Source organism: Delphinus delphis, chromosome 18 (genome assembly GCF_949987515.2).
Source record: "Delphinus delphis chromosome 18, mDelDel1.2, whole genome shotgun sequence".
NCBI classification, from domain to species: domain Eukaryota; kingdom Metazoa; phylum Chordata; class Mammalia; order Artiodactyla; family Delphinidae; genus Delphinus; species Delphinus delphis.
In genome coordinates this window covers 7734597-7762221 of record NC_082700.1, presented here as the reverse complement: position 1 = coordinate 7762221, position 27625 = coordinate 7734597, and the positions used below count along the sequence as shown (strand labels likewise).

The 27625-nt window shown below is 46.6% G+C and overlaps 1 protein-coding gene across 1 annotated transcript; it reads right to left on the bottom strand.

Moving 5' to 3' along the window:
- LOC132413913 (WD repeat-containing protein on Y chromosome-like) lies at positions 1–27214 on the bottom strand. Its single transcript, XM_069540041.1, is given in 10 exon segments — positions 1–237; positions 2884–2943; positions 4235–4280; positions 5009–5063; positions 6373–6412; positions 6414–6453; positions 6874–6980; positions 11316–11422; positions 23892–24101; positions 27040–27214. Coding segments are annotated over 10 exon segments (1077 nt in total).
- Positions 27215–27625: the final 411 nt, after the last annotated feature.

The following is a 27625-nucleotide window of genomic DNA, read 5'->3' as shown; positions in this document are numbered from 1 at the left end:
TTAGACAACATGCCAGGAGTCAGAGGCTGCGGGCCTGGGCAGAGTGGCTGTGGAGGCCGCGCTGCCCCTACGTTCTCTATATTCTGTGCCATTACAGGGGCTGGGGGTATTCAGCTTGCAGTGCATGTGCCCTGAGATGACATTCCAAATGATAATCTCCCCGTCGTAGCTGGAGGTGGCAAGGAGAATAGGCGGGCATTGAGCTACACAGAGGATGTCCTCCTTTTGCCCGTGGTTCTGGGAAAGAGAGAGAGAGAGGGACAGAGAGGGACAGAGTAAGAAATCCAGTCCCCAGTCACCCACAGCTCGCTCCCCTTCATTGGATGCCTAAGACAGAGGAGACAGAGGGGCCCCTCCTGTGGCTGCCCCCCATTAAGGACTCTTGCGGAACCTGGTGGCCCGGCCCAGTCCTGGGGGTCAGGGGCATCCCTCCAGGTAGGAGTCTGCTTGCAGGTCAGCCAGAGAGGTGCTGCATCTCCTTGGGTCAGTTTTATCACCTTCCCCAGGGAGGTGTTACTCCTAGCAGCTTCCTTACCTCCCCATAATGCTGGCAAGGAGGTTATTCACAAGGAACCCTCTTCGGGGCTGAAATCTTGATGGTAATGTGACAATGGAACCCAAGCACTGGCCAAGGGGGTCTGGCCTCCCAAGAGCCCCAGGTCTAAATTCCAGGGTGTGGAGTCCCTCAACTCAATTCCTCCAGGGCTCCCATCTGCCCCGCACTGTGGCTTACAAGTGCTGTTAGGAATTGGAATTGCCTATTCTCCTTGAAAGGAGGATTTAGGAATATGGATCCTTAAGAAAGATAAGAAACGAAATGAAAATGTTTTTGTTTTTGAGACCAGTGCTGCAGAGTTCAAAGAGTCCCTGGCCATTATCCTTTCAACTTTCTCACCGGGGTACAGTTTCTTTGTGAAAAGAATTGGTTTTTCCCAGGGCTGTAAAGATCTTTCTCCCTTGCCCTCAGGTACTTCCCACAGAGAGTCCCTTGAGGACCTATCCGTGGTCACCTAAGAAGCCCCTTCTGCTTGAAAGCAGCTGGGAGGACGGTGGGTAGGACAGTTGGAAAAGAGCAGGTCAGTGGCCCTCTCCTCCCCACGATCTTCTGCCTCCTTCTGAAATCTGTGAGCGCTTGTGTCTGGGCTTCTCCTTCCCTGGCCCCACTGCCTGCGGAATGAAGTTTACGTGCCTTGGCATGGCTTTCAGGTTCTGATTAGCTTTCCAAGCTCACTTCCCTCCTGTACGTGGTCCTCCAGTCCCTCAAAATATTCATAGTCCTTCCAAACAACATGCTTCTCAGACTTGGTTCACGCTCTCCTCCTTTCCCCTCATCTAGACTGCCTTTCCCTACCTTGGCCTCCCAGAAAAATCCTAGTAATCTTTTAATATCCTGTACAGTGTTAGAGCAAAAGTTAGTAGTTCCCACCTCTGGATTTCTCCAGCATTTTATATTATTATTAAAACATTATTACATTAACTAATACATTATTATATCATCTGTTGCATCGTATGATGATTACTTCCTTAGTTTATCTCCTTGCCAGTCTGTGAGATTCTGGGCCGGGAATCACATTTTATTCATGTTTGTATTTTCTGTGCCTACCCACTAAGGATGGCACTATGTCAGTGCTTGATAAATAGGGGGTTGAAAGAATTGATAAGTGACTGAAAAAACATTTGAATGAACTAACACTTCACTGACTCTTGCATGACTTCTGCCCTTGCAATGGCCATGGCTTTCCTGGGGACATTTTCTGCAAATTCTGTTCTTTCACTCAACAATCACTCATCCAGGGCTTCCCTGGTGGCGCAGTGGTTGACAGTCCGCCTGCCGATGCAGGGGACACGGGTTCGTGCCCCAGTCCGGGAGGATCCCACATGCCGTGGAGCGGCTGGGCCCGTGAGCCATGGCCACTGAGCCTGCGCGTCCGGAGCCTGTGCTCCGCAACAGGAGAGGCCGCAACAGTGAGAGGCCCGCGTACCGCAAAAAAACAAAAAAACAATCACTCATCTGCAAACTCCATGAAGGCAGGGATCGTGTGATGACCAGTTTGCTCGTCACTGATGTTCAGTGAACAGCACAGGCTGGGCCCACATTTGACACATGCTGGTTGAATGGAAGCGTATTAGTTGGGCAGCTACTATAAACCAGGCCCTGAGCTACATCCCGGGAATACAGTGGAGAAAACAGACAAGGTCTGTTCTTCATTGAGTTTCTATTCTAGTGACTTGTGGCTTTTGGAATATTTACAGAGGCATAAGGTACGGCTAGGTGGTGGGAAATGGTTGTGCACAATGACCTTCCTTTCTTACTGCTTGTCTTCATGGCTTGACATCCAGACAGTTTTGAGGGAGATCATTCAACCCTGGGAAGCTGTAGAAATTTGGGGGCTAATAAGAATCGCAAGAAGTCCCCTGGTTATGAGCCCCTAACAAGCCACAGGGCAGCAGGAATGTCATCTGCTAGGTTCCCTGGCCACCCAAGGATGGCAGAGTGAATACATACAGTTTTGCATGCCAAGCAGAAGAGGAAGTGGATGCTTCTTTGAAGAAAGTCACATGCGTCACATCCTGGGCTGCCATTCCTACACTACAGGGCTCCAGGCTGAGCTCAAGGAGAACTGTGGGGATTTCCTCCTCGGCCTCCTGCCCCAGCCTGAACAAAGGCCATCACTCTTCCTGGAGCAGAGGCAGCTGCCTGGAGCTCAGTGCTCCTTACTCTACCTGGACCCCAATCATGAATCCCCCCACAGCAGAGGCTCTTGAGATGCTGTGACCACCCTAGGCAGGCCCAGAAGAATAGGGGTGAGCCCCAGGAGTGAAGGACATCCCCATCAAGTGTCACTGTTTGGGTGGAGAGTCGGACAGTGGACCAGGGCTCACCACGTCGTCCTGCCAGTGTGGCTATGGCTTCCGGAAGTGGTGAAAGTCACAAGGTGTGTCCTGTATCCAAAGCCAAACAGGAGATGTTGTACAAGCAGTAAAATGAGCTGCCAACACACTCACAATTTCAGAGAGAGGCGCTGGCACATTTTACAGCCCTACCCCTCACCCCATCCGTGATGCAGATTTTTGAAATGTCAAAGCAAATTCCCCGAGTGCCAGTGGGAATAAACAGCAATCCACTCCTGACGTTTGGGTGATTGCGTTTCAGCAAATCATATGCCAGCTGACAAGCTCTTCGCGGATGGTCTGCATAGTTTCGCCTCTGTAATAAGACCCGTAGCGATGCATGAGCTAAAACAAAAGCCGTCAGCCCAGGAACCTGTAATACCAAAGGACAAATTCAACGCCAAGACCTCTCAGGCAGTCATGTCTCAAATCATCTGAGGGTGCTAGGCTTAGGCTCTGACATACAGCATACTTTCAAATGAATAACGAACCTACCATGTTTAAAGGCTTTGGAAATCCAGGACCACCCAGCAGAGCAAGCAGGGAACATAAAATGCCACAGGTAGATTTAAAACGTAGTTGTAGTCAGCATTTTCATCTTCCCCTGTCTCTTAATCCCTTTTCCCATCTCTAAGCCGTAAAAAAAGATTTCTTTTTTCCACAGAGATGCTTATGGATGGCATTTCATCTCCTCTTCCCATTTAGACAGGGACTACGGCATAAAGACAAGGTGGGAGGAAAATCCAGTAAGTGAAATATTTCTCTAAGTTCTGTGAGATGCTCTAGAAAATTAATATAACCCAAGGAGGGCGTTGTTGGAACCTCTGATCTATAGCCAGTTGGACAGGACTTGCAAATGGTGTCTGCGGGGCAGGGCAGAGGGGAGGGGGGCAGGAGTCTTGTGTCTTGTAGGACTGAACCCTGACCCCGTGGAATCTGATGCTCTCTCCAGGTAGATAGAGTCAGAATTGAGTGGAATTGTAGGGTACCAGCTGGTGTCGGAGAATTGCTTGTTGGTGTGGGAAAAACCTCCACGTGTCGGAATTGGGTACAGAGTCATTACACTTCTTCCCATAGAAAAGAATTTAAAAAACTGAAACAAATACTAAAAAGGTTTTTTAAAGGGGGAGAGGAAAGAAAGATGGGAGGGAAAGGGGGAGAGAGGGAAGGAGGAAACTCTTTTGCCCATATCATTGCTTAGCTTATACCAGATAGAGGTATAAAGAATTTCTCCAAAATCTGTTTTTAGTGAGAAAAGAATGAACAGGGCATGGGGGTGGGGAGAAGCATGTCAGTCTGAAGCAGGGTTTTGAAATATCATAATTTTGTACATTTCACTTACAAAGTACACATTTATTCTTCTATCCCATCCAACAGCTATGATACACCTAGAACAATACAGACTATTACATTTTAGCTTTTTACATTTACTTTAGCTTATCATCTGTTTAATTTTTGCATAGAATCAGTACTGTGGCCTCATTTTGCTGTGTCGGTGTGATAAATGAAGAGAACAAGAAAATCACCGCTTCTGTTTTTTAGGAAGAGCAAGATAAAATGTGATTTGATAAACTAGGCTCAGTTTTTTAAGTGGTTCTTAAAGGATTAGGGAACAGAAACAGGATACCCTGGTTTGTTTTCATGGTCTGCTCAGGGCAGCTTGCCTTCCGGAGGATTATTTGATCCCGAGAGCATGGCTGAACCACGGAGGCAAGGGCACAAACAGAAACTGGTCAAGGATTGTTTTTAACATTTTCATGTTCAGGAGAGAATTTATTGGATTTTTATTCTTTGACTTACGGCTGCTGAATTTAACTACCCTAGCTTGTGATTTATCCCTAATAAAGCATTCGGTGGAGAGATACCCTGTTTCCTATCTCTACCTCTAAACCATTACCAAAATGTGCAGAGAATTGTTTCCAATATTCTGGAAGAGGCTAGTTGCCTAAATTACCATCAGGGAGCAGCCACAGTTTGGGGAATTCTTTGACACATTTGCTTCTGGAAAATTCCCTTTAGTATCTTGGTGTCCTCCTCCAGGACAAAGTTCGTATCAAAAAATATGTCCCACTAAATCTCCAAGATGACCCTCATATTCAAACTGACTAGAACTCACTTATTTTGGCTTAACTTCAAGTAGGTATAATCATAGACTTCACTTTGCTTTTCATCTAGAAAGATAATATTATCAACTTAGAGTAAGCATTTTTCTTTATTAGTTCTTGAGTCAGTTTACGTATATTGACTTAACCCAACTGATGACTGGAGAAACTTCAGCACTTACTTTTTAGTTTTCAGACCACAGTTAGGTGTCTTTCAAGCCATCAAAACACAGCTGATGCCACTCTCACTGCCCTAAAAGGCTGATGAAACCCTCGCTCAGCTATGGGAAGAGGCTCACCTTCTTCCTGACAGGACCGTGCACAGTTCCTGGCCCTTACTGACTGAGTGAATGAGCAGAAGAATGCATGAGGTCAAAGGCAGAACTAGGAATCACACACTCATTACTCTGCGTCATTTTTTTTTTTTGGCAGAGCCGTTAGGCGTGCGGGATCTTAGTTACCAGACCAGGGATCCAACCCGTGCCCCCTGCAGTGGAAGCATGGAGTCTTAACCACTGGACCACCAGGGAAGTCCCTACTCTGAGTAATTTGTTTTTTAAGTAGTTATGTATTCATTATTTTATTTATTTATATTTGGCTGTGTTGGGTCTTCGTTTCTGTGCGAGGGCTTTCTCCAGTTGCGGTGAGTGGGGGCCACTCTTCATCGCGGTGCGCAGGCCTCTCACTGTCACGGCCTCTCCCGTTGTGGAGCACAGGCTCCAGACGCGCAGGCTCAGTAGTTGTGGCACACGGGCCTAGTTGCTTCGCGGCATGTGGGATCCTCCCACACCAGGGCTCGAACCTGTGTCCCCTGCATTGGCAGGCAGACTCCCAACCACCACGCCACCAGGGAAGCCCACCTACTCTGAGTAATTTTTATCTTATTTACTTGGACTTCATTTGTACTGATAGTTGAAGAAAGTTTGCCTCTGATCTTCTCCATAGTTTCACAGGCCAGAACTGCGGAAATTTTACCAAGAACAGACACAGCACATGAACAAATGGAATAAGCAGCCTTGAAAAAAATCACAATGACACACAAAAGAGAGTAGCTTTTAGTTCATCCAGACTTTGTGATGTTTGACTTATGTGATTTTTAAAATGTTTTAAAAAGCTAAACTCTTTTAAGAAATGAGGCCTATACCACGCAGTGAGGGAACAAATGCATGGGCTATAGATGGGAGAACAAACATGTATATAATGTGTGTCCTTCCTACATAGAAGTTTAGAGTCACTGGCAATGAAATGCCAGAGAAAAAGGATGTAGGACTGTTACATGCATCCTAGATTTTATCTCATTTGATTTCTTCTACACTTACTACAAATGCCTAATCTTGCATTATTATTTTATGGGGACCTTTGGTAGGAGGTGACTCACCTTGTTTCAAGGTGTGAAGACAAGGTGCGTTGTTGTAGCTCCCATATTTTCAGACAGCCATCTCTGCCTCCAGTAACTAGACTAGGAAACAGAGACCCTCGTCACGACTGCATGTCAGGGGTCACCCTGCCTAACGGTAAAAGATTCTGGCGGGACTTCCATGGTGGCACAGTGGTTAAGAATCCACCTGCCAATGCAGGGGACACGGGTTCGAGCCCTGATCGGGGAAGATCCCACGTGCTGCAGAGCAACTAAGCCCGTGCGCCACAACTACTGAGCCCGCGTGCCACAACTACTGAAGCCCACACACCTAGAGCCCACACTCCGCAACAAGAGAAGCCACCACAATGAGAAGCCCGCACACCACAACGAGGAGAAGCCCTCACTCGCCACAACTAGAGAAAGCCCGCGCACAGCAACGAAGACCCAATGCAGCCAAAAATAAATAAATAAAATAAATAAATAAAATTAAAAAAAAAAGATTCTGGAGAAGGCACATACCCTCTTCCACTGGAGTCAAAGGTCAGACAACAGATTCCAGCATTGCCATGAGCCTCAATAAAATCGGACAACAGTATTCCTGTTTCAACGTCCCATACTTTCACCACCTGTATCAGGAAGTTGGAAAAAGTAGCCTGGAGACACTGGCCATCAAATTAAAGAGAATTTGCATTTAGAGGTCTAGTGTCATAGGTATGAAAGATGAAAGTTTACCCCAAAAGTTTCCGTACTTTGAATACAAGTTGGTTACCTGAGTGTATTCATTAGCTAGGGCTGCAATAAGAAAATACCATAGACTGGGGAGCTCAAACAACACACATTGATTTTCTCATAGTTCTGGAGGCTGGACGTCCACGATCAAGTTGCCAGCAGGGTTTGGTCTCTTCTGAGGCGTCTCTCCTTGGCTTGCGGATGGCCGCCTTCTCACCGTGTTCTCACAAGCTCTTTCCTCTGTGCCTGTGCAACCCAGCATCTCTTTATGTGTCTACATTTCCTCTGGCTCTAACAAAACCAGTCAGACTGGATTAGGGCCCACCCTAACAGCTTCATTTTAAGTTGATGACCTCTTTAAAGACTCCATCTCCAAATACAGACACATTCTGAGGTACTGGGCATTAGGACTTCAACACATGAATTTGGGGGAAACACAATTCAGTCTATAGCACTCTCTGAGAAGATTAGAAAATTTAGAAATATTGGATGAAAATCTCCTGGCCACCTAGACTCAGAGAAGATAGGTGTGGATTGAATTTTGAGCAGCAAAATTTATTCACCATCAAAGCAAAGCTGAATGGATAGATGACCCATTTTCTGGGGAGGCTATTTAAACCCTCAGCTTTAAGACTTCGCTCGGTCCAACTCGTTCCAGTCTTGTAGTTACTTTCTTTTAGCTCCAACCTTTGAGCAGCTTTTGAATGAGAATCATCTTTAAAGGGACGTGAATAGCATCTGTCATGACTGGTTGGGGTAGGTGCCCCCTGCCCCCCCAGGAAGGACGTCCTCTGGGGCAGACTTTCTGGATCCTGCACCCAGAGGCAGTGACAGTGTCAGAGGAGAAACGCTGGAGGACAGCACTCTTTCTCAGGACTATTGAACGGTCCTTCTAGCCTGCCACTTTGTAAAAAAGGCTGCCCCATTGACATCAGAGAAACTTCTGGGTCTCCAAGCCAAAAACCAGACAGCACTGTTGTTGGCTGCAAGTTGCTGAGATCAGTAGGGTGCACTTTGCTTCCTTTCCTCTGTCCTTCTGTAAGGCCAGCGTTCCCAGGGGTGTGTACAGCTCAGGGGCGTTCATCTGTTCTTCTGAGTATTTCAATAAACCCTTAGTGTTACTTTAGTGGTTTTAATCTTTACTTTACTTTAGTGGTTTCAATCTTTGCAAATATCCCAAAGTTCCATAACATGCAGTGATTTGTGATATGGTTGAGATCCAGAATTGATTTAAGTACCTGATGGCGTGGACGAATGAGCAGACAGAGCATGAGCTGGGCGGACAGCAAAGGATCAACACCTGAGGGAGGACCTGCCTTGCTGCTGTGTGATTAAACACAGCTTTTTTTTAAATTTTTTTTTTTAATTTCCCCAAGAAAGCCACTTGCTACTGCTGGTAATGGAAGTGAAAAGATTGAAGACTGAAGTCAGCAAGGGAAACCTCTCTGAAAATGACTTTAGGGTTCTATGTACAGAATCAAGAAAAGTCTAGAGGTGCTGTGTATACTTTCCAGGTATACCTACCTCACTTACATTTTGTGGAGGGAATTTCATACCACAGCAGGGCTCCTTTAAGAATTTCAGTGTCCCAGGGACTTCCCTGGTGGTCCAGTGGTTAAGACTCCGTGCTCCCAATGCAGGGGGCCCGGGTTCTATCCCTGGTTAGGGAACTAGATCCCTCATGCCGCAACTAAGACCCAGCGGAGCCAAATAAATAAATAAATATTAAAAAAAAAGAAAAAAAGAATTTCACTGCCCCATGTTGTTCTTCCTTTTGGAGATCCCATCTATTTAAATATATTAAAATGCAACCATGTCCCCAATTAAATATAATAGAATTTTGCTAGCAAATTTTAAAATAATTTAAAGAATACAGTTTTAAGCTCAGTTGATAAAAAATTGTTATTCTTATAAACTTTGGTATTACATATAACTATGTGTGTGTTAAGTTGCAGCTCATAAGTAATGTGCTGTAAACATTTAATTGAGCATTTATTAATTTTCATTTTACAGTTTACAAGGATTTTCAGAGGCAAAGTCGGTGGTCCCTAGCACTCTGCTTATACAACTGAATGAACACAGTGTGGTATAGTGGTATTCGTAAATTCAGGCTTCATCGAGATCTTGGACTATATTCTCTCCTCCACAAATATCAAGTGTAATGTGGTTTGGATGTCATGAATTGTGACGGCCGGCATGATGATGATCCAGAGATTTCACACAGCAACAGATCTGCAAGGTGAGCGAACACTCAAATCAATAATTTAATTCAATAAGTATTGGAGAGTTTATTACCAGCATGTGCCTAATACAGTATAATAGCTGTGAGGGTGTTTATATCTCAATTCAACACCTACCTACCACCCACCGCTGGGGGAGACGTGCATATCAAAATAATGCTATTGAGGGAGACAGACTGTGTTACCATGGAATTAGGAGCCCAGATGCTAACGGAGCCATTCATTCTGCCTGGGTGTGGGAGGGGATCTAGGATGCTTTCTTAGAGGAGCTGGTATCTGAGTTGTGCCTTAAAGAATAAGAACGGTTTTGAGAGATCAAGAAGAGGGAAACATAGATGCTCTGATCCCTGCTCTCAAGTGCCTGCAGAAATTGTTTAGAGGCGAGGCTCACACAGGTGAAACAGAGCAGGGCAGGTGAGAACACACCCCAGCAGCCATGGGAGGCACTAACTGTGAGTCATCAGGAAGTGGGAGGTGCCTGCATGAGTCAGGGCCGTGAAGGCAAGTGTTTCCTGGCACAGAGAGGACTTGAGTTTGACCTTGAAGGATTGCTCAGGTGTATGTAAGAAAAGAGGAGGAATGGGGAGGGGGAAGGGTAAGCTGTGACAAAGCGAGAGAGTGGCATGGACATATATACACTACCAAACATAAAATAGATAGCTAGTGGGAAGCAGCCGCATAGCACAGGGAGATCAGCTCGGTGCTTTGTGACCCCCTAGAGGGGTGGGATATGGAGGGTGGGAGGGAGGGAGATGCAAGAGGGAAGAGATACGGGAACATATGTATATGTATAACTGATTCACTTTGTTATAAAGCAGAAACTAACACACCATTGTAAAGCAATTATACTCCAATAAAGATGTAAAAAAAAAAATAGAAAAAAGAAAGGAGGAAGCAGGAAATTCTGGGGTGGAGATGAGAAAAGGTTGCACAGAGCCAGGGGCAGGAATGTGCAGGATGCTGAGTAGGTGAGGAGGTTGGCTTCCTTGGACTCAGAGGTGACTCTGATAAATTTGGAGGATAAATGCTTCTTTACAAGTTTGAACCCAAACTATGCAGGAACCCGCCTTCTTTGAGATGAATTGAGACTGAGTCATCATAAAAAATGTTTGATCTACTTCTTTTGGTATTTAACCATGGGTGACCGCTAATTTCTGGAGCAGAAGCTAGACAAGAACAGATGCAAAGACAGTCGAGTGTCACTGGGAGTGCAGCTCAAGTAAGTGTGCACGTGAAGAGGACGTGTCTGGGCTGTGATGTCCCCGATGCTGTAAATCCTAAAGACAGGGTGTGTCAGGCTCTGGCAGGAAAAAGGAAAGAGGGCGCGGCCACATGGCCCAGGACACTCACTTGCGATGCTGGAACCTAGGCCACTGATGCAGGAAGTAACTGAACTGAATATTAGAAGCTTTCAGAACTTTTCAGCATCGTGGGTGTATTTGGGATGTGCCCTCCCGTTACCACAAGGACAGGAGAACATGAGTTATGGGATGTGCGTGTTTCCCTGCTCTAGTTCCTTATTCAAGGAGCAGTGATTACTGATTATGGTCCCTCCTGTGAACTAGACACTGTGCCGGTCCTCTAGGCTGGGGCCAGCATGGTCCTCACGAGCCCCGGTGAGAGGGAAGTGGATGTGGCATGCTCTGAACCCTCCTTCCTGGATTAGAGTTACAGTGGATTAGGGTCGTTGAATTGATCATCCTACACCACACAAGAAAATCACCTTGAAATAATACCTTTCCACAGGACCAGACGGTCCTTCCAAATTACTCACACCACAAGCCCCCGCAGAATCTGTGAGCTCTTCCATGTGGCGTTCACATGAGAGTGTCCGAACACTACTAGGTGATCAGCAAAGTAGAACTGAACCACCCATTCTCTACTTCCAGGGACAGAAGGTCCCCAGAACACTCTGCTCCCCACCGAGATGAAGACAGTGGGACCCCACTTGCAAATACATCATTGCTAAAGAGACCAAGATTTGACACTTACATATGCTTCCGAGTAGCTGACCACCTGCCTGAAGGTGGGGTTGTACTGGCAGCAAACCATGGGCTCTTTGTGGGAAACCACTGGGTGAGGCTCAAGGGGAGACCTTGCTTGTGAAAAACAGAGAGAGAGAGAGAATGAAAACCCAAACTGAGTATGTGACACGTATACCCAGGATGAGGCATCGATTGCTTTATTAAAGAATGGTTAAGAGGGTAGTCTTGAGTTCAAATGATGGGTCTGTGACCTTGGGCAAGTCACTTAGCTGCTCAAAACTGTAATTTTCTTATCTGTTAAATGGGGATAATGGTATCTACTTTAAAGCATTGTTTTGAGGATTAGATGAGAAAACATATATACAGTGGTACCTCCATATCTATGGGGGATTGGTTTGAGGAACCCCTAGAATACCAAAATCCACGGATGCTCCAGTCCCTTATATAAAATGGCATAGTATTTGCATATAACCTATGCACATCCTTTCATATACATCTCCAGATTACTTATAATGTCCACTACAATTTAAATGCTATGTATATAGTTGCCAGTATGTGGCAAATTCAACTTCAGCTTTTTGGAAACTTCTGGAATCAAAAATAATTTTTTTTCCATCCATGGTTGGTTGAATGTGCTGATGCAGAACCCATGGATAGGGAGGGCTGATGTAACGTCCTTAGCACAGAACTTCACATAACATAATGGACGTGCAATGAAGAGTAGCCACTAACCGTGAAAACTGATACCTCCTTGTTGGGGTAGGAGGAGTGTGATTTCGTGAGATTGCAGAGTGGACCTTCTTCCGTATTAATGTCTATCTTCCCCCCAACAAACACAGACCATATCATCCCATTCTGAATGGCAGTGCTCAAGCCTGAATGGCAGCGCTTCTCCCTCACAGCAGGGACGAGGCCAGGCCAGGTCCTGGGGGGGGCCCTGCAGCATGCCTCCTATGAGCACCCAGGTGCAAAGGACCCACCTGTGCCCTTGGACTTTGTCCCCTGAGCCACGTCTGGGAGGTCAGCACACAGAACGGACAGCCCTTGGAGTGAAGCCACCCAAGTCCTTCGAACTCATTTCCTCATCTGTAAAATGGAATCCTTTATGGAAATTTTGTGAAGAGGAAGTGTGAGAAAGGACGTAGAATGTCTGGAGGAGGCTGGCATGCAGTAGGCACCGACTAACCGAATGTTGGTGGTCAGGCTTCGCTCTCTGTAGTGCCCTGCGACGGTCAGCCATAGCCTGGGCCACTAGTCGACATCTGGGAGCTCTGAAACCTCAGACTGAGTGCCAGAAGATTCTTGGTGTGGGTGAATCCTCTTCAAGGAAGAACAGGACTTGGCATGAGGACGATTAGAACTTTCGGGACCACAGTCTGCCCACTTCACAGATGAGGAAACAGCAGGAGGCTGAGGAGGGTCGGCTCACTTGGTCAAGATCACGGGCTCCCGAGTGACAGAGCGGGGATCGGCAGACGGTATCTGGCACCTAAGTGCTGGCGCTAGAAATGCGGCTGTTTTTTTCCATGAGGTGGAATTTCAGATACTTGGGTCCAAAAAAAAGAAAGAAAGAGAATGAATCCAACGGGCTGTTTGTCCTACACGGCGATATCACGTAGAACAAAGAGAAGTTTGATTGACTGACGTTCCCGGTTTTCAGCTGGCTGCTTTGGCATCTTGAGTGAGGAGCCTGCCTCCAGGCCTGGCTGTAATGATGGCCTGGTAGTGCCCCTGTGTGTCCCTGGGTGGCTGCCCTGCTTGGGGGATGGGGTCTTGGATGTGAGCACCACTGCAGCTGACGGACTGCAAGTAGGCTGGTGCCTTAGGACTGAATAAACAGACCCTGGGGCTTCTAGGACAATTTCCTACTGGTAGAAACGTAACACACATCCTTCTTATCAGTCACTTGTACCACAATGGGAATCCACTTACATGTTAATTTCTTCTCAGTTCATGAGCTAACATTGCTGAGAGAAAGAGGGTTTTGATGAGGGGAGGACAGAGGGAATTCTGGAGCCTGGGAAGAGTGATCTCAGTTGGGATGCTATGGAGGGACCCTGACAAGGTCAGTGAAAGGAAAAGGTAGGGAGAAGCTCTTCATAGTGATGTCCCCCAAATAAAAACAGCTACAATAAATTAAGCACCCCGGATGTAGCTACTGTCTGTCCAGCACACTCCTATCTTCTGTGAAGAGAACTGCTTCTCTGACTGTAAGACCTGGACAAAGGATCTGAGCCTGGTCAGTCTGTGTCCTTCCTTTAGGTTTTTCTGGCTGGAGCTGCTAGGAAGAGTAGAGTTGGGATGTGAGTTCAGGCTCTGGGCTTGGATGGGTCCTGGCCATTTGGAAGGAGAAAGCCATTCAGCAGTAGGTGTTGATGAGACCAATGTGAACCAAGGAGCAGAAATGCAAAGTGCAGGCATACAGCATGGGAACAACAGTGCCATCTGTGAGCTCAGCTGCCCATGAGTCCATCTGTCCTAGGATCTGGTTTCAATAACCAATAATTTCTCCCCCCTTTCATTATATAAGTTTCAGGTATATAGTATTACAATTTGACATCTGTGTACACTACAGAGTGATCTCCAGCACAAGCCTAATTGCCATCCATCACCATGCAGTTGACCCTTTGCATTTCACCCACCTCCCAACCTCCTTCCCCTCTGGTAACCACTAATCTGTTCTCTGTGTCTATGAGTTTGCTTTTGTTTTATTTTGTTTTTGTTTCATTTTCTTTTAGATTCCACATATGAGTGGAATCATATGGTATTCGTCTTTCTCCACCTGACTTATTTCACTTAGCATAACACCCTCTGCATCCATGCATGTTATTAAAAATGGCAGGATTTTGTTATTTTTTATGGCAGAGTAGTATTCCGTGTGTGTGTGTGTGTGTGTGTGTGTGTGGCATCTTCTTTATCCATTAAAGAAGTTAATGGACACTTATGTTGTTTCCATGTCTTGGTTATTGTAAATAATGCTTCAGTGAACGTAGGGGTGCATATATCTCTTTGAATTAATTTTTTCATGATTTTTGGATAAATACCCAGAAGTGAAATAGCTGTGTCATATAGTAGTTCTATTCTTAGTTGTTGTGAGGAGTCTCTATACCATCCTGCATAGTGGCTGCACCAATTTACAGTCCCACCAACAGTGTGCAAGGGTTCCCTTTTCCCCACATCTTCTCCAGCATTAGTCATTTCTTGTCCTTTTGATCATAGCCATTTCAACAGGTGTGAAGTGATATCTCATTGTGGTTTTGATTTGCCTTTCTCTAATAATTAGAGATGCTGAACATCTTTTCTGAGGTTTTGTCTCGTTCTTTCAATTGGAACATATTCTTTTGTCTCCTCATTTTGCCTAATTCTCTGTGTATTAAGTATATATATACGTGTTAAGAATTAGCTGTCTCTCCCAGTCGTGAAGGCATGGTCTTATTTAGGAGCTGTCCTGTGGGGCTCAGAAGTGCAGTCCTGCCTGGCCACTACAGCCAGGTGCTTAAGGGGTGTCCCCTACGTGGGCTGTGTGTGCCCTCCTGTTGTCATGGGGCTGTGGCTGCCTTGGAGTGCTGGTGGGCTGGCTGTCATTCACCTGGCTGTGAGAGGCTGCCAGGATGCAGGGTGGGCGGGGCTGTCAGTGGGACGTGCCCATTGGCGATACCGGGTCACATGGAGAATTCCAAAATGGTGCCCACCAGCACTGGCATTAGCGAGGAAGCCTGAGGTCGCGTAAATGCCTCCTGCCAGTGACTATCCCCAGGAAGCATCCCAAATGACTCCTGCTTCTTCAGCAGACACTTGAAGATTAGTAAATGGGTGCCCTTCACCTATGAAACATACACTTTTCAACCTGGTGTTTTTGTGCTGGTTTTCAGGTTGGGTGAGTCCGTGCATGAGCCTTTTTTTATAAATTTATTTATGTATTTACTTATTTTTGGCTGCATTGGGTCTTCGTTGTTGGCTCTTAGTTACTGTGCGTGGGCTTTCTCTAGTTGTGGTAATCGGGGGCTACTCTTCATTGCGTTGTGCAGGCTTCTCACTGCGGTGGCTTCTCTTGTTGCGGAGCACGGGCTCTAGGCACGCAGGCTTCAGAAGTTGTGGCATGCGGGCTCAGTAGTTGTGGCTCGCGGGCTCTAGAGCGCAGGCTCAGCAGTTGTGGCACACGGGCTTAGTTGCTCTGCGGCATGTGGGATCTTCCCGGACCAGGGCTCGAACCCGTGTCCCCCACATTGGCAGGCAGATTCTCAACCACTGTGCCACGGAAGCCCCCCCGGGCATGAGCCTTTTAAGAGCGGGGTTTTCGTTGCCTGCAGTTCTATAGTTTCCCTGGGTTTATTCTCCATTGGTTTTCAAAGCCGGGTGATTTGGGAGCTTATCTCTCCTCTGCAGGATCTGGGGGCTGGGGTGCCTGATGTGGAGCTCGAATCCCTCACTCCTCAGGGAAAAGCTCCACCTCTTTGGGGTCCCTCCCAATTGTGCAGCTGGGGTGTGGTTTTCCCTGGTGAGCCCGTATCTCTGTCTCTCCCACGTGTCTCAGTGCTGTCCTTTCACCTTTTCTCGCGAGGCTCTGTTCATCCAGTTTTCAGATCTCTTTCTGAGGGAATTGTTCCATTTGCAGTTGTAGGTTTGTGTCTGTGGGAGGACATAAGTTCAGGATATTCCTGTGCTGCCGTCTTCAACCCTCTTGCTTGTGTTTGGAGGGATGGGTTCCTGTCTGTTTGCTGGTTGTTGGCCTCTCTCTCTCAGCTTCTTACACACTTACATCCCTCATCCTGTTGCCTCCTCTGTCTTTAAACCAGCAATAGTGCACTGAGTCCTTCAAATTCTCCCTTTTCAGCTTAAATTGTTTCAGTTAGATTTTTGTCCCCTTTGACTCAAAAGAATCTTACCAGGTAAGGGACTTCCCTGGTGGCACAGTGGTTAAGAATCCACCCGCCAATGCAGGGGACATGGGTTGGATCCCTGGTCTGGGAAGATCCCATATGCCGAGGAGCAGCTAAGCCTGTGCACCACAACTACTGAGCCCACGTGCCCCAACTGCTGAAGCCCGTGCATTTAGAGCCCGTGCTCCACAACAAGAGAAGCCACCGCAATGAGAAGCCTGTGCACCACAACGAAGAGTAGACCTGGCTCGCCGTAACTAGAGAAGCCCATGCGCAGCAACGAAGACCCAACGCAGCCAAAAGTAAATTAAAAAAAAAAAAAAAAGAATCTTACCAAGTAAAACTACTCTGTGGTGAGCACAGTTCATAAATTATCTTTTTTTTTTTTTTTTTTTTGCGATACACGGGCCTCTCACCGTTGCGACCTCTCCCGTTGCGGAGCACAGGCTCCAGACGTGCAGGCTCAGCGGCCATGGCTCACGGGCCCAGCCGCTCCACAGCATGTGGGATCCTCCCGGACCGGGGCACGAACCCGCGTCCCCTGCATCGGCAGGCGGACTCCCAACCACTGCGCCACCAGGGAAGCCCCATAAATTATCTTTTATGAACACAACTAATCTACAAGACGACCCTTTCTCCCATATTGCAGAAGAGTAAACCAATGTCTCAAAGAATTCAGTAACTTAGTTCAGAAGGATTGAGTACTTCACCCGAGGTCGTACAGTTTGTGGTAATTTCAGAATTTAAACTCAAATCTGTCTGTCCCAGTAAAGTTACTGGGAAGCAGCTACTGGACTAAGGCATTTCCCAGCTTCCCATTCACCCAGAGTCATGAACTCAGCAATAGAATGTGAGAGAAAGTGATGTATCATTTATGGCTGGGATTTTTTTAAGAGGCAGATATGCCTTCTCTATTCTCATACCCATTGCACCTGGATTCAGAGGAATCTGAGAACCTAAGTAAGGTGGGACCCCCATGTGGAGACAGCCCTGTTCTTGAAGGGAGAAAAAGTGCCCCTCAGTAGACAGAAATAAACTTCTATTGTTTCAACCTATGGAAAATATAGAGTTTATTTGTTACAGTGGCAAGCCTTACCTTAACTAATACACCATGCTATCTTCCTTCCAAGAAATAACTTTCTTTCTGTCCTAATTCCTGTTGACACAAAACAGCTCTCTTTGTGGTGTGCAATATTAAATTCACAGAAAATAACAAGTGAAAATGGAAATCTCAATCTGTCACTTTACTCTTTAGAGAATGCCAGAAACCAGCAGACTCCTGAAACGTTTCGTGTGTCCCCATGATTTAGAGACATGAAATATTTGGGCTAAAAAAATAAATCAAAGAACGAAGACTATTTGATCAGGCATGCTGGAAATTTAGCTGTTTGGTTCCTAGTTGATTAGTTTTTATTTGATAGAAATAATATATTCTGAAATAAATTACACACCCTATTTCCAAGATAGGATTTCAATATATTTTAAACACACTTTGGGAAGTGATTCAATATGCCTGAATCATCACAGGCAAGATGCTAATCTTGTAATCATGAGTTTAGATTGGGAGAAAATGGAGAGGCACTAGGAAAAGAAAATAGGATAGAAAACATGTCCTCACATACAGAATTGTGATTATCCAATGGTGGCAAATTTCAAAAAAAAAAAGTGAAGTCTCCAACTTTGTGGCCTTGGTGGATGTCTTTGCATAAATTTGATTTTCAAAATAAATCAGAAACTAAAGTCCATAAATCTTACCATTTTAATCAAATGTTCTTGGAGAACTGAATTGAGTTTGGGTCCTGTTGTACCCCTGACTGTGATCTCAACACCTAGTTGTGTATAAAATAACCTCTTGATTGCCACGAGATAGACTCTATGTTCACTACACAGGAGCCATGTTGGACCCTACAGACAGTAAAATCCCAGAGCGTCACAGGGTCCCTGTGCTCAGTCCTGGGGGCTTTTCTCTCCTTTGCCCACTTTGGCTCCCTTTATGATCTCATCCACTTCATGGTTTAAAATTCCATCTAAATGCTGATTCTTCCCACATTTATATCTCCAGCCCTGACATCTCCCCTCAACTCAGGATGACTCTCTCCAGCGCATCCACAGCTGGGCTTCTGACCCTGTGCTCCTCTCACCCACCATCTTCCTCACTGCGGTGTTGGGCTGAGGCCTAAACTCTTGGTGCCATCCTTGACTCCCCTCTCCCTCTCTCTCCCCTCTCTCCTTTAAAAAAAAAATAACAGCTTTATTGCTATTTAACCCACATTCTACAAAATTTGTATTTTTAAGCGTACAATTCAGTGGCTTTTAGCATATTCACAGAGTTGTGCAACCTTTACCACTATCTAATTTCAAAAAGTTTTCATTCCTCCAAAAAGAAACGCCATGCCCATTAGCAGCCGCTCCCTGTTCCCACCTCACCCCATCCCCTGGCAAGTACTAAACTCACTTCCGTCTCTGTGGATTTGCCCGTTCTGGACACTTTATATAAATGGAATCATACAATACACGGCCTTTTGTGACTGGCTTTCACTTAACACGTGAAGCTTCTCAAGCTTTTCTGTGTTGTAGCGTGTGATAGTGCTTCGTTTTTTTTTCTTGCTGAATAATATTTCATTGTATGGATGTACCTGATTTCATTTATCCATTCCTCAGTTCATGGACATTTGGTTTATTTCTACTTTTTGGCTATCATGAATAATGCTCCTATGAATATTCATATGCAAGTGTTTGTGTGAACAGATGTTTTCAGTTCTCTTGGGTGTAAACCTAGGAGTGGAATTGCTAGGTCATATGTTAACTCTGGTTAACATCTGAGGAACTGCCAGATATTTTCCAAAGTGGCTGCATCATTTTAAATTCCCACCAGCGACGCATGAGGGCTCCGATTTCTCTACATCCTTGCCAATACTTGTTATCATCTCTCTTGATTTTAGCCACTCTGATGGGTGTGAAGTGGTATTTCACTGTGGTTTTAGTTTGCATTTTCATAGGGACTAATGATGCTGTGCATCTTGGCCTGTGTTTATTGGCCATTTGAATATTTTCTTTGAAGAAACTTCTGTCCAGGTCCTTTGCCCATTTTAAAATGAAGCTATTTGTGCTTTTATTGCTGAGTTTTGTATGCTAAATGCAAGTCCGTCATCCGAAATATGATTTGAAAATACTTTATCCCATTTTGTAAGTTGTCTAATCACTTTCTTAATAGTGTCCTTTGAAGCACAAGTTTTTATTTTTGAGAAAGTCCAGCTCATTTTTTCCCCCCTTTAGTCTCCTGTGCTTTTGATATCATGTCTAAGAAATCATTGCCTAGTCCAAAGTCATGAAGATTTACTCCTATGTTTTCTTCTAAGAGTTTTGTAGATGTAGTCTTATTACATTGAGGTCTGTGATCCATTTGGAGTTAACCTTTTTATATAGCGTGAAGCAAGATATTCAGCTCCAAAGTCAAGGTGTGGATAAGTTTGGTTCCTTCAGAGGCCTCTCTCCTTGGCTTGCAGATAACCACCTTCTTGCTGTGTCTTTGCATGGTTGCCTCTCAGTCTAAGTGTCCTGACTTCCTCTTCTTGTAAGGACACCGGTCACATTGGATTAGGGCCCACCAGTATGACCTCATTTAACCTTCAGTACTTCTTTATGGGCACTGTCTCTAAGTACAGTCACATTCTAAGGTACTGGGGGTTAAGACCTCAACATAGGAATTTTGAAGGGACACGATTCAGCCCTTAACATCTATCAGTCCTCTCTTATGGGAGTGGTGAGTGAGCTGTTTTATGCATCTGTACAAAGCAGTGAATCTGATCTCCTTCCCAAGGTTCCAGCATTCCTCTGACTCATGCTGCTCTAAATCCCCACCCTCTGGCCCTGTGACAGTCCAGAAAAGAAGGTGGATGAGTCATGAAAACGTGTCATATTCACTGGAAAAGCATATGAGATAATGGATGAAATAAATCAGTGAGGTTTTTTTGTTTTTGTTCTTTTATATGAAACATAGTGTATTCCAAAGATAACAGAGTGACAGAGTTTTAGAGGTAGACAGGACCCTCGCTAGAAAAAGAGGCGTGAAGGCAAACAGAATGAAGGTGGTAATGTCACTACCTCTGCCAGGGTCAGAAAGGTTTAAATTCGAAGCTTTATAGACAACGTTTCAGAAAGGGCCCACTCGCCCTAGTGTGTTACAAGATAAGGTGATAACCTCTAGTGGCAAGGGACTGTGCCTCCCTATGTCCCCATTCTGTCCCCAGATCCCCTTCTCCATCCCCCAACCTGCACTCTCCAAAGACAAAGGGAGTCTCTGGACAGAACGCAAGCAGGGGCCTTCAATGCAATAATGTTAACTCCTCCCCACAAAACACCAGGTATAGAAAGTTCCCTAAGAGGCTGCCCCTCCACCGCCTACATATGCTCCTTTTCCAAAGCGAATCCACAAAAGTAAATAACACTTGAATATCTGCTAATCCAGAGGCCCCAAGGCTACAGAGAGGGGAAGGGAAACGTGAAGGGAACACCTTCTCTGTCTGAAACCGCATTGGGTAATGCATCAGAACATAAGAGGGCAAAGACCTTAACAGTGTTGTCAGTGGGCATGGAAACTATTTTGTTATCCTCAGCAGACACATGGATGTAGCTCACTGGAGCTGTGTGGCTCTTCAGCATACCTGTTGGCTTTCTAGAATGCAAGAAGAACAGATGAACACCGAGCAGTTCTATCTGCGATTCCTAAATAAAAATGCAAGACTAAACTTGTCCCAGACTTGGCAGCTCTGTTCAGCCTGAGGAGGGTTATGTCTCCCTCTGAAACGACACAAGTATCTATCTTGTGCGATAAAAGGTCTGAAGCAGACAGTACCCAGTTATAGCAACACAACTCCGTGTGAGATGAAGCCCTGGGCTTGGTTTCTCCCGTGGCTGACAATATCACTATAAAAGGAATAAACACGGAAGAGCGCCGCGTGGGGTTGGAACAGATTCCACGCAGGTTGTTGCTTTATGCAGTATTCAGATCTGGCGTGAATGTCTTTTTAATAAGAGTTTATTTTAAGGAGCTCTGAGGGATCACAGTGCCCCGAGGGGCTCAGGGCTGGGTATGTAGTGGGCGGGTGAGGAGGTAGGGAGAAGGGAAGCAGGCTGAGGTCGAGGGGGAGAGAACAATGTCTTTTTATAACCAAGTCACTGGAAAGTAAGCGAATTGTTCTCAGTCTCCAGACACATGGGAGTCTAAGGTAATAGAAGTGAGTAGAAAAATCATGTTTCTTTCTTTCCTATTAGGCATCTGACATTGTGCTGAGTGCTCTACATGGAACATCTCATTTGCTATCTTTATATTACTCCAGGAGTGGGTATTCTTGTTATTGCCTTTATAGGGGAGGGCATGGCGGCTGCAGCCCTTGCTCAGGATCACTCAGCTAGAAAGGGACAGCGGCGGGACCAGATCCCACGCGCTTCACTGCCTTGCAGCACTGCCCCAGGGCTGAGAGGGACAAGGGTCACCTTGCAGTTCCCAAGTGATGGCTGTACAGAGGCTCAGCAAGGAAGCTTGGCTTTCCCTAGATGACTGGTTCTTATCCCAAATCCCACTATCCATTCTCCATTTCCCCCTCTCCTTCCTTCTCCAACACTTATCAACAGAAATAACAAGGCTTTTAGAAGCCAGGTTGCGTTTGAAACCTGTCTGCCACTACTTCCAAAAAGTTACTTAACTCCTCTGAGCTTCAGGTTTTTCCTTGGTAAATGGAGTTGATGTGAAGATTAGAGAGAATGGATATGGTGCATAATGCCCGGTACAAAGTAGGTGCTCAATAAAATGACAGTTACTGTTATTTCCAAGAAAGCATTACTGAGACTTGCTCTGGAGGGGCACACGTGAGAGGTAGGGGCCCAATTCTAAGGAGGATGATGATTACACATTGAGGGGGTGATGGCAACAGTTTGCTACCCCGCTATCTCAATTCCAGGCTTTCCAGAACAATCCCTGTTTTCTTAGGTCAGTTCTGCTACACCTCAGGGGGTGGTAGAGTCCTTAATTCAGTTGGGGTTAAACAACTCCAGTGGAGAAGTGAGTGTAAGCTTAGGGCCATCTGAGTGAGGTGCACAGAAAGGACATTGACCATACATCACAATCCCCAATCGCTCTCTACAACTGATCATCGTTCATTGTAGGGAAGACAGTCTGATCAAAGAATCCTTCCGATCGTGAGTGAACGATGGCTCCACACAATCTCTTCGTCCTTGCAAAGTACTTGCGTTTTAAGTGAGTTCCTTATTAACCCCAAAGAAGGACTCTGTAACAGCCGCAAGCAGTTTTCCAGGCTCTGTGTGTCTGGGAGATCAATTTTGGACAGGGGTTCTTAAGTTATTCTAAAGGGGAATTAGCGATCCCCAGTCCTGCTCTCCTGTACTTACTAGGTCAAGGGCACCATTGGTTGGAGAAAGACTTACCCAGGCAGATAAGGATCCTAGACTCTAATTATTCGATCCATTCCTCCCATCAGCAGCAAGTTCTTTCCTTTACAGAAAATACTTTGGCTCCTTTATAGATGAGAAAAACTGTTTGATCACATTCTGCTCGCCTTTGGGGCAAACCGAGGAATGCTCGGCCTTTTCTTGCTTTGACATCTTTTCTAACATCCTTTGTCTCTTTCATCTTTCGCCTGGCAGTTTATTGTTCCCATAGTGCATCCTAAAAATATTCACAGAAAAACAAAATACAGTTTCTTAACATGATCAGTCAATTTTCTGACAAGAAAGGTCTCAGGCTCACTTTCAGTGATGACTAGTGCTTTCTTCTTTTTCAACCCCAGGTGTTAAACTATAGATAGTCTGAAGAATGGAAATGATGCTGTAGGAAAAGCAAGGTTTTTCCCAGATCTATACTGCGTGCCAGGCACTGGGCCAGAGCCTGTCCACACACAATCTTGTTTGAATCTCACAGAAGCTCAGTGGGGCAAGCACCGTTACCGCTACCTTGTAGGTAAGAAAACTTACACCTGGAGAGGTTAAAAACAGTAGGGCCAAGGAGCACCGTCTGCCTCCTAAATCAGGGCCTGTCTGTTTTCATCAGCCAACCAGCCAATTTCATCCTACAATTATTTTGACAGATATTTTTAGTCAAATGACTTCTGGGCTTCTGAATCTATTGAACAGTAGAGTCAAAATTGTAGCATCATACAGAAACGATCAAGGGCCTTCCTGTAGGTTTTAGATGTTGGTCTTGAGACAGGTTGGGACCTGGGACCCTTTACTGGAGTGCTTGCACTTAGATAAAAGTCTCCTCCCGAAAAAAAAAATACAAAGTAACTATAAGGGACTAAAAATAACTACGTGGGTGCCCAGCTGGGGCAGTCGTGAACAATAAGATACAAAAAGGCCATCAACTGACATTTCTGAGGTGGGGAGAGCAAAGCAGGGTATGCGCAAGCTCCCTGCACACAGCACCACCAACGGGGTGGGCAGACCACCTAAGCCACCACTGTGGGCCTGACCCACTGATCTCTGCCCCTACCCCACCCCCCATTTAAGGAACCATCTCCCCCCCGCTTCGGGAAGCGAGCAAGGGCACCTGTTACTTGTTTTCGCTCCCTTCCTGCAGTCCCAATACAGCCTTGCCTGAATTCCTCATTGGGCCTCTTATAAATATCTATTGATTAAAGAGTCCAAGGACCCGGGCTGGTAACAGTGTCACCCGAAGATGAGCATACCCTTCACCAGCGCATCTCCTGTCCACTCGTCTGGCTTTCCCCCTCCGACCTCAGCCTTGAAGGTGCCTAAAGGACCTCGGAGGACGAAGGTGGCAGAACATTTGTCTTCACCCCCTCTCCGTCCCTCTGCCCCCAAATAAGAATCCTCTTCCGTCGTTTGTGACTTCAGCAACCGGCCAAAGGATCGTTGGTTTGGTCTGTGTCTTGTGCCTGTTGTCACAAATTATAAGCGCAACTCTTTTCCGGGACTCAGGGAGAGGAGTGTGGTACTCAGAAAAGTTCAGTCAAAGCAGGTGGAGGCTTCCCCTCCCGAGGGTGGAGCTACTGCCACCCAGCGGACCCAGGTGAGGTGGGACTGAGGCAGGCCTGCGTATTTTCCCAGAAAAGTGGGAAATCTCTAGCTTTCACTGGAAACCGCCAGAATTGTACGTGTTGGTACCCAGCTTCAGAACACGCTTTACACCTGTCTGTGGCCGCTGGGCCCGTGACTGCCTCTCAGGGCCTCTGGTTTAGGGTGTGTTGGGAGGATTGGGCAGGTGTGTGGGGTGGGGGAACGAGCCCTCACCTTTCCCCTTGTGAGCTTTTCTTCAGAGTCACATGGCTGTTCTCCCTTCCATGAATTCCAACAGAGAAGCAGAGTCATTGCCGAGCGACTGGGGTCTGTGACTTGCACGTTATTTGGGGCTGTCCCCCGAGACCGGAGCCACCCCTGGCCGGTTTATGGACAGTGAGTTGAGGCGGGGGACCCTGCTCTCCATGGCTCCTCCCCACAGGGGCCAAGGGCTGGGTCGGGTAGTGGCTCTGGCCCTGTTCTTCCTTCCCCCTTTAGCGTGCAGCGGGAAGGTAAACAGCCTTGAATTTGCAGCTCTTTCATCTGCCGGGCAGAGGGGAGAGGAGGGCAAGTGCTGAGTGTAGATAATTACTTCACATGGCAACACGAGCCTGTGTATCTGGGTGGGCACTCGAAATGTCAAAGCAGTGCAGGAAACCCTTCACAAACACCAGTTTGACACTTTCACCCCTCTTGTTACGAGCAGAGATCTGAAACGTCTAAGCAGGTGTGTCACTTTATTTTTATTTTTTTAAGCGAAGGGAGAGCAGCCAGTTCATTTGCATGATCTCTGGCAGTTCTTTACCAACGGAGCCAGACAGAGATACATGTTTAAGTGGTTGTCATGGAAACCAGAGCGCATTGCTCTCCCCCAAGGTCTGAAAGACTGGATGATGAAAAGTTTAAGCAATCACCATGGAAACCTAGAGCAGATTCAAGGCGGGTTCAGATCCCAGAACGCTAACTAGCAGCTAAGTCATCAGGTTCTGGGGTCCTGGTGGAGGGTGAATTCTGACAAGCCACTGCAGCTTCAGGGCTGACCCAGAGGCCACAGTCACGGGCTCAGAGCATCCCAGGGGGTTAGCACTGAGGTGAGGGTGTCCCCCCAAAGCTCAGACCTTTACTCTTCCTGTTCTGAGATGCCCTTCGGGCCTCTCCTGCTTACCTCTCCCTATATTTCGCTCCCTCCACTCCATCCATTTCCTCAGTGTGGCAGGAGCCCACAGATCTGCTGTCACAAAATGGGACCCTGCTTAGGTCTGCAGGAGAGAGGACGTTCGAGGCCCAGCCTGGTCTATGACCTTGACCAAGACATGTCCCCTTTCATGTTCATGAATAAGCAAAGTAAAGCAAGAAAGTCCCGCCTTCCATCACTGCAAGTAAACAAGTGCACTTGAAAGCACTTCCTATGCCGCAGAGCCTCTGTGCCATTCTTGGTCTCTTCTGTTATGGTTTTGCCCTCTTGCTGGAGATGATCCCGTTTGGGAATAGCTGGCTGATCTGAAGCTGAGTTTTGAAGTCCAGGAGTATGTAAAGGGGGGTCCCTAAGGGGCTGTGGAAGGGGACCGACCAGAAGTGGAGATTGGAACTGATTTGCGGGGGTTGTGGGATGGGGTGAGCCATCTACCTTTTCTCCTGACAGGGTTATGGTCTCTAGTGACCACTCAGGGCTGGGGGTGCTGGGGCTATAGCATATGGTGGAGTGGATGAGTGTGTGGGGCAGCATGTGAGGGAACGCAATACACACCCGACTGAGCATGACACAGGTGTAGGACGCTGTGGGGAATGTGTCTGGGGGGGGGCGGATGGGGAGACGGGAGGAGAAGGGCACAGGAGGAAACGCTTGGAGAGCTTGTCATTACAGAATCTCAGCTCTCCTGGTGTGAAATGCTTCAGAGCACTACTTTGATTTGTTATGAATTCTGACTTCATAAAGGAGCCCACTCCATAAATGTTTATCGAGCACCTGTTTACGTGCCATGTGCTATTCTAAGTGTGTGGGACAAAACAGTGATCAAAACAGATAAAACCCCTGCTTTCGAGGGGCTTGCCTTCTGATGAGGGAAGGCAGATCACCAACAACAAACAGAATAGATGAATTAGACAGTATATTAGAAGGGGATTAGGCGCATGGATTTAAACAAGGGCAGAGCGCGGTAAGAAAAATAGGGACTGCCAAGGGCAGGGGCTGGACTGTTCCAATATATAAGAAAGTGGACAAGGGAGCCTCACTGAGAAATGACATTTGAACAAAGACTTCAAGGGGCTGAGGGAGTGAGCGATGCAGACATTTGCAGGGAGAACCTTCCAGGAACAGGGACGAAGCAGTGAAAAAATCCTAAATATATTCAAGGAAATTGTGTGACTGGCACAGAGAGAAGGAAGGAAGGAAGGAAGTGGGGGACAAGTCAGAGACGTGAGGGTCGGGCTGACACAAAGGGCCCTGGAGGATTTGGACAGATCTGACTTTTCGTTTTACAGCATATCTCTGGTTGATGCATAGAGAATAGACTACAGGGGCAGGATGGAAGCAGGGAGAGCAGCGAGGCTCTTGCAGTGATCCAGGGAAGGGACCATAGTGGTTCTCACTCGATGGTAGCAGTGGGGCTGGGAAGAAGAGGCCAGATTCCGGGTGTATTACGAAGGCAGGGCCAACAGGTCAGAACAGGTTGCAAGAAAGAGGAGTCTAGGGTGACTACTGGATTCTGGGGAGAGCGACTGGAAGGATGGACTTAGAGCCAGCTGAGACGGGCAAGACAGTGTGAGGGAGAAGATCTGGATTCAGGTTTGGGTTTCATTTTGATGTCTGTGAGATACCCAAGTTGGAGAAGTCCTTTAGGGATAGGTCCAAGGCAGCTGGAAATACCAGACTGAAGTTCAGGGAGGGGGCCAGACTGGAGATGTGCATTTGGGAATTGACAACATCATCAAGCGAGTGACGCAGATGTGGAAGAGAAGAGGACCAAGGACTGAGCTCTGGGGGCTCCAGCATTACGTCATGGACATTACGTCATGCAGAGAAGCAAGTGAGGCCCTCAGAAAAGGAGCAACAAGCGGGATGAAAGGGAAACCAAGAGTGGCTGGAGTCCTCAAGCCAAGAGAGAGAAGTACGGGAAGGAAGCCAAGTGACCTGCGGCTTCAAGTGTTAAGAGAGCAAGTGGGATGAGGGTCGGTCACTGATTTAGCCACACGAGGGGCACTGGTGGGCCTTACAGGAGGGATGTTGGTGGCATGGCAGGGACAAAACCGGGTTCGAGTGTGTTTTAGACAGGCTGGGAGGGCAGGCATAGGGAAGGGCAAGTAGAGGCAACTCTTCCAGGAGTTTTGCTCCAAAGGTGGCCCCATATTCTCATCTTGGTACGATGCCGGACACATCATGAGCACCCAACACGGAGAAACTGTC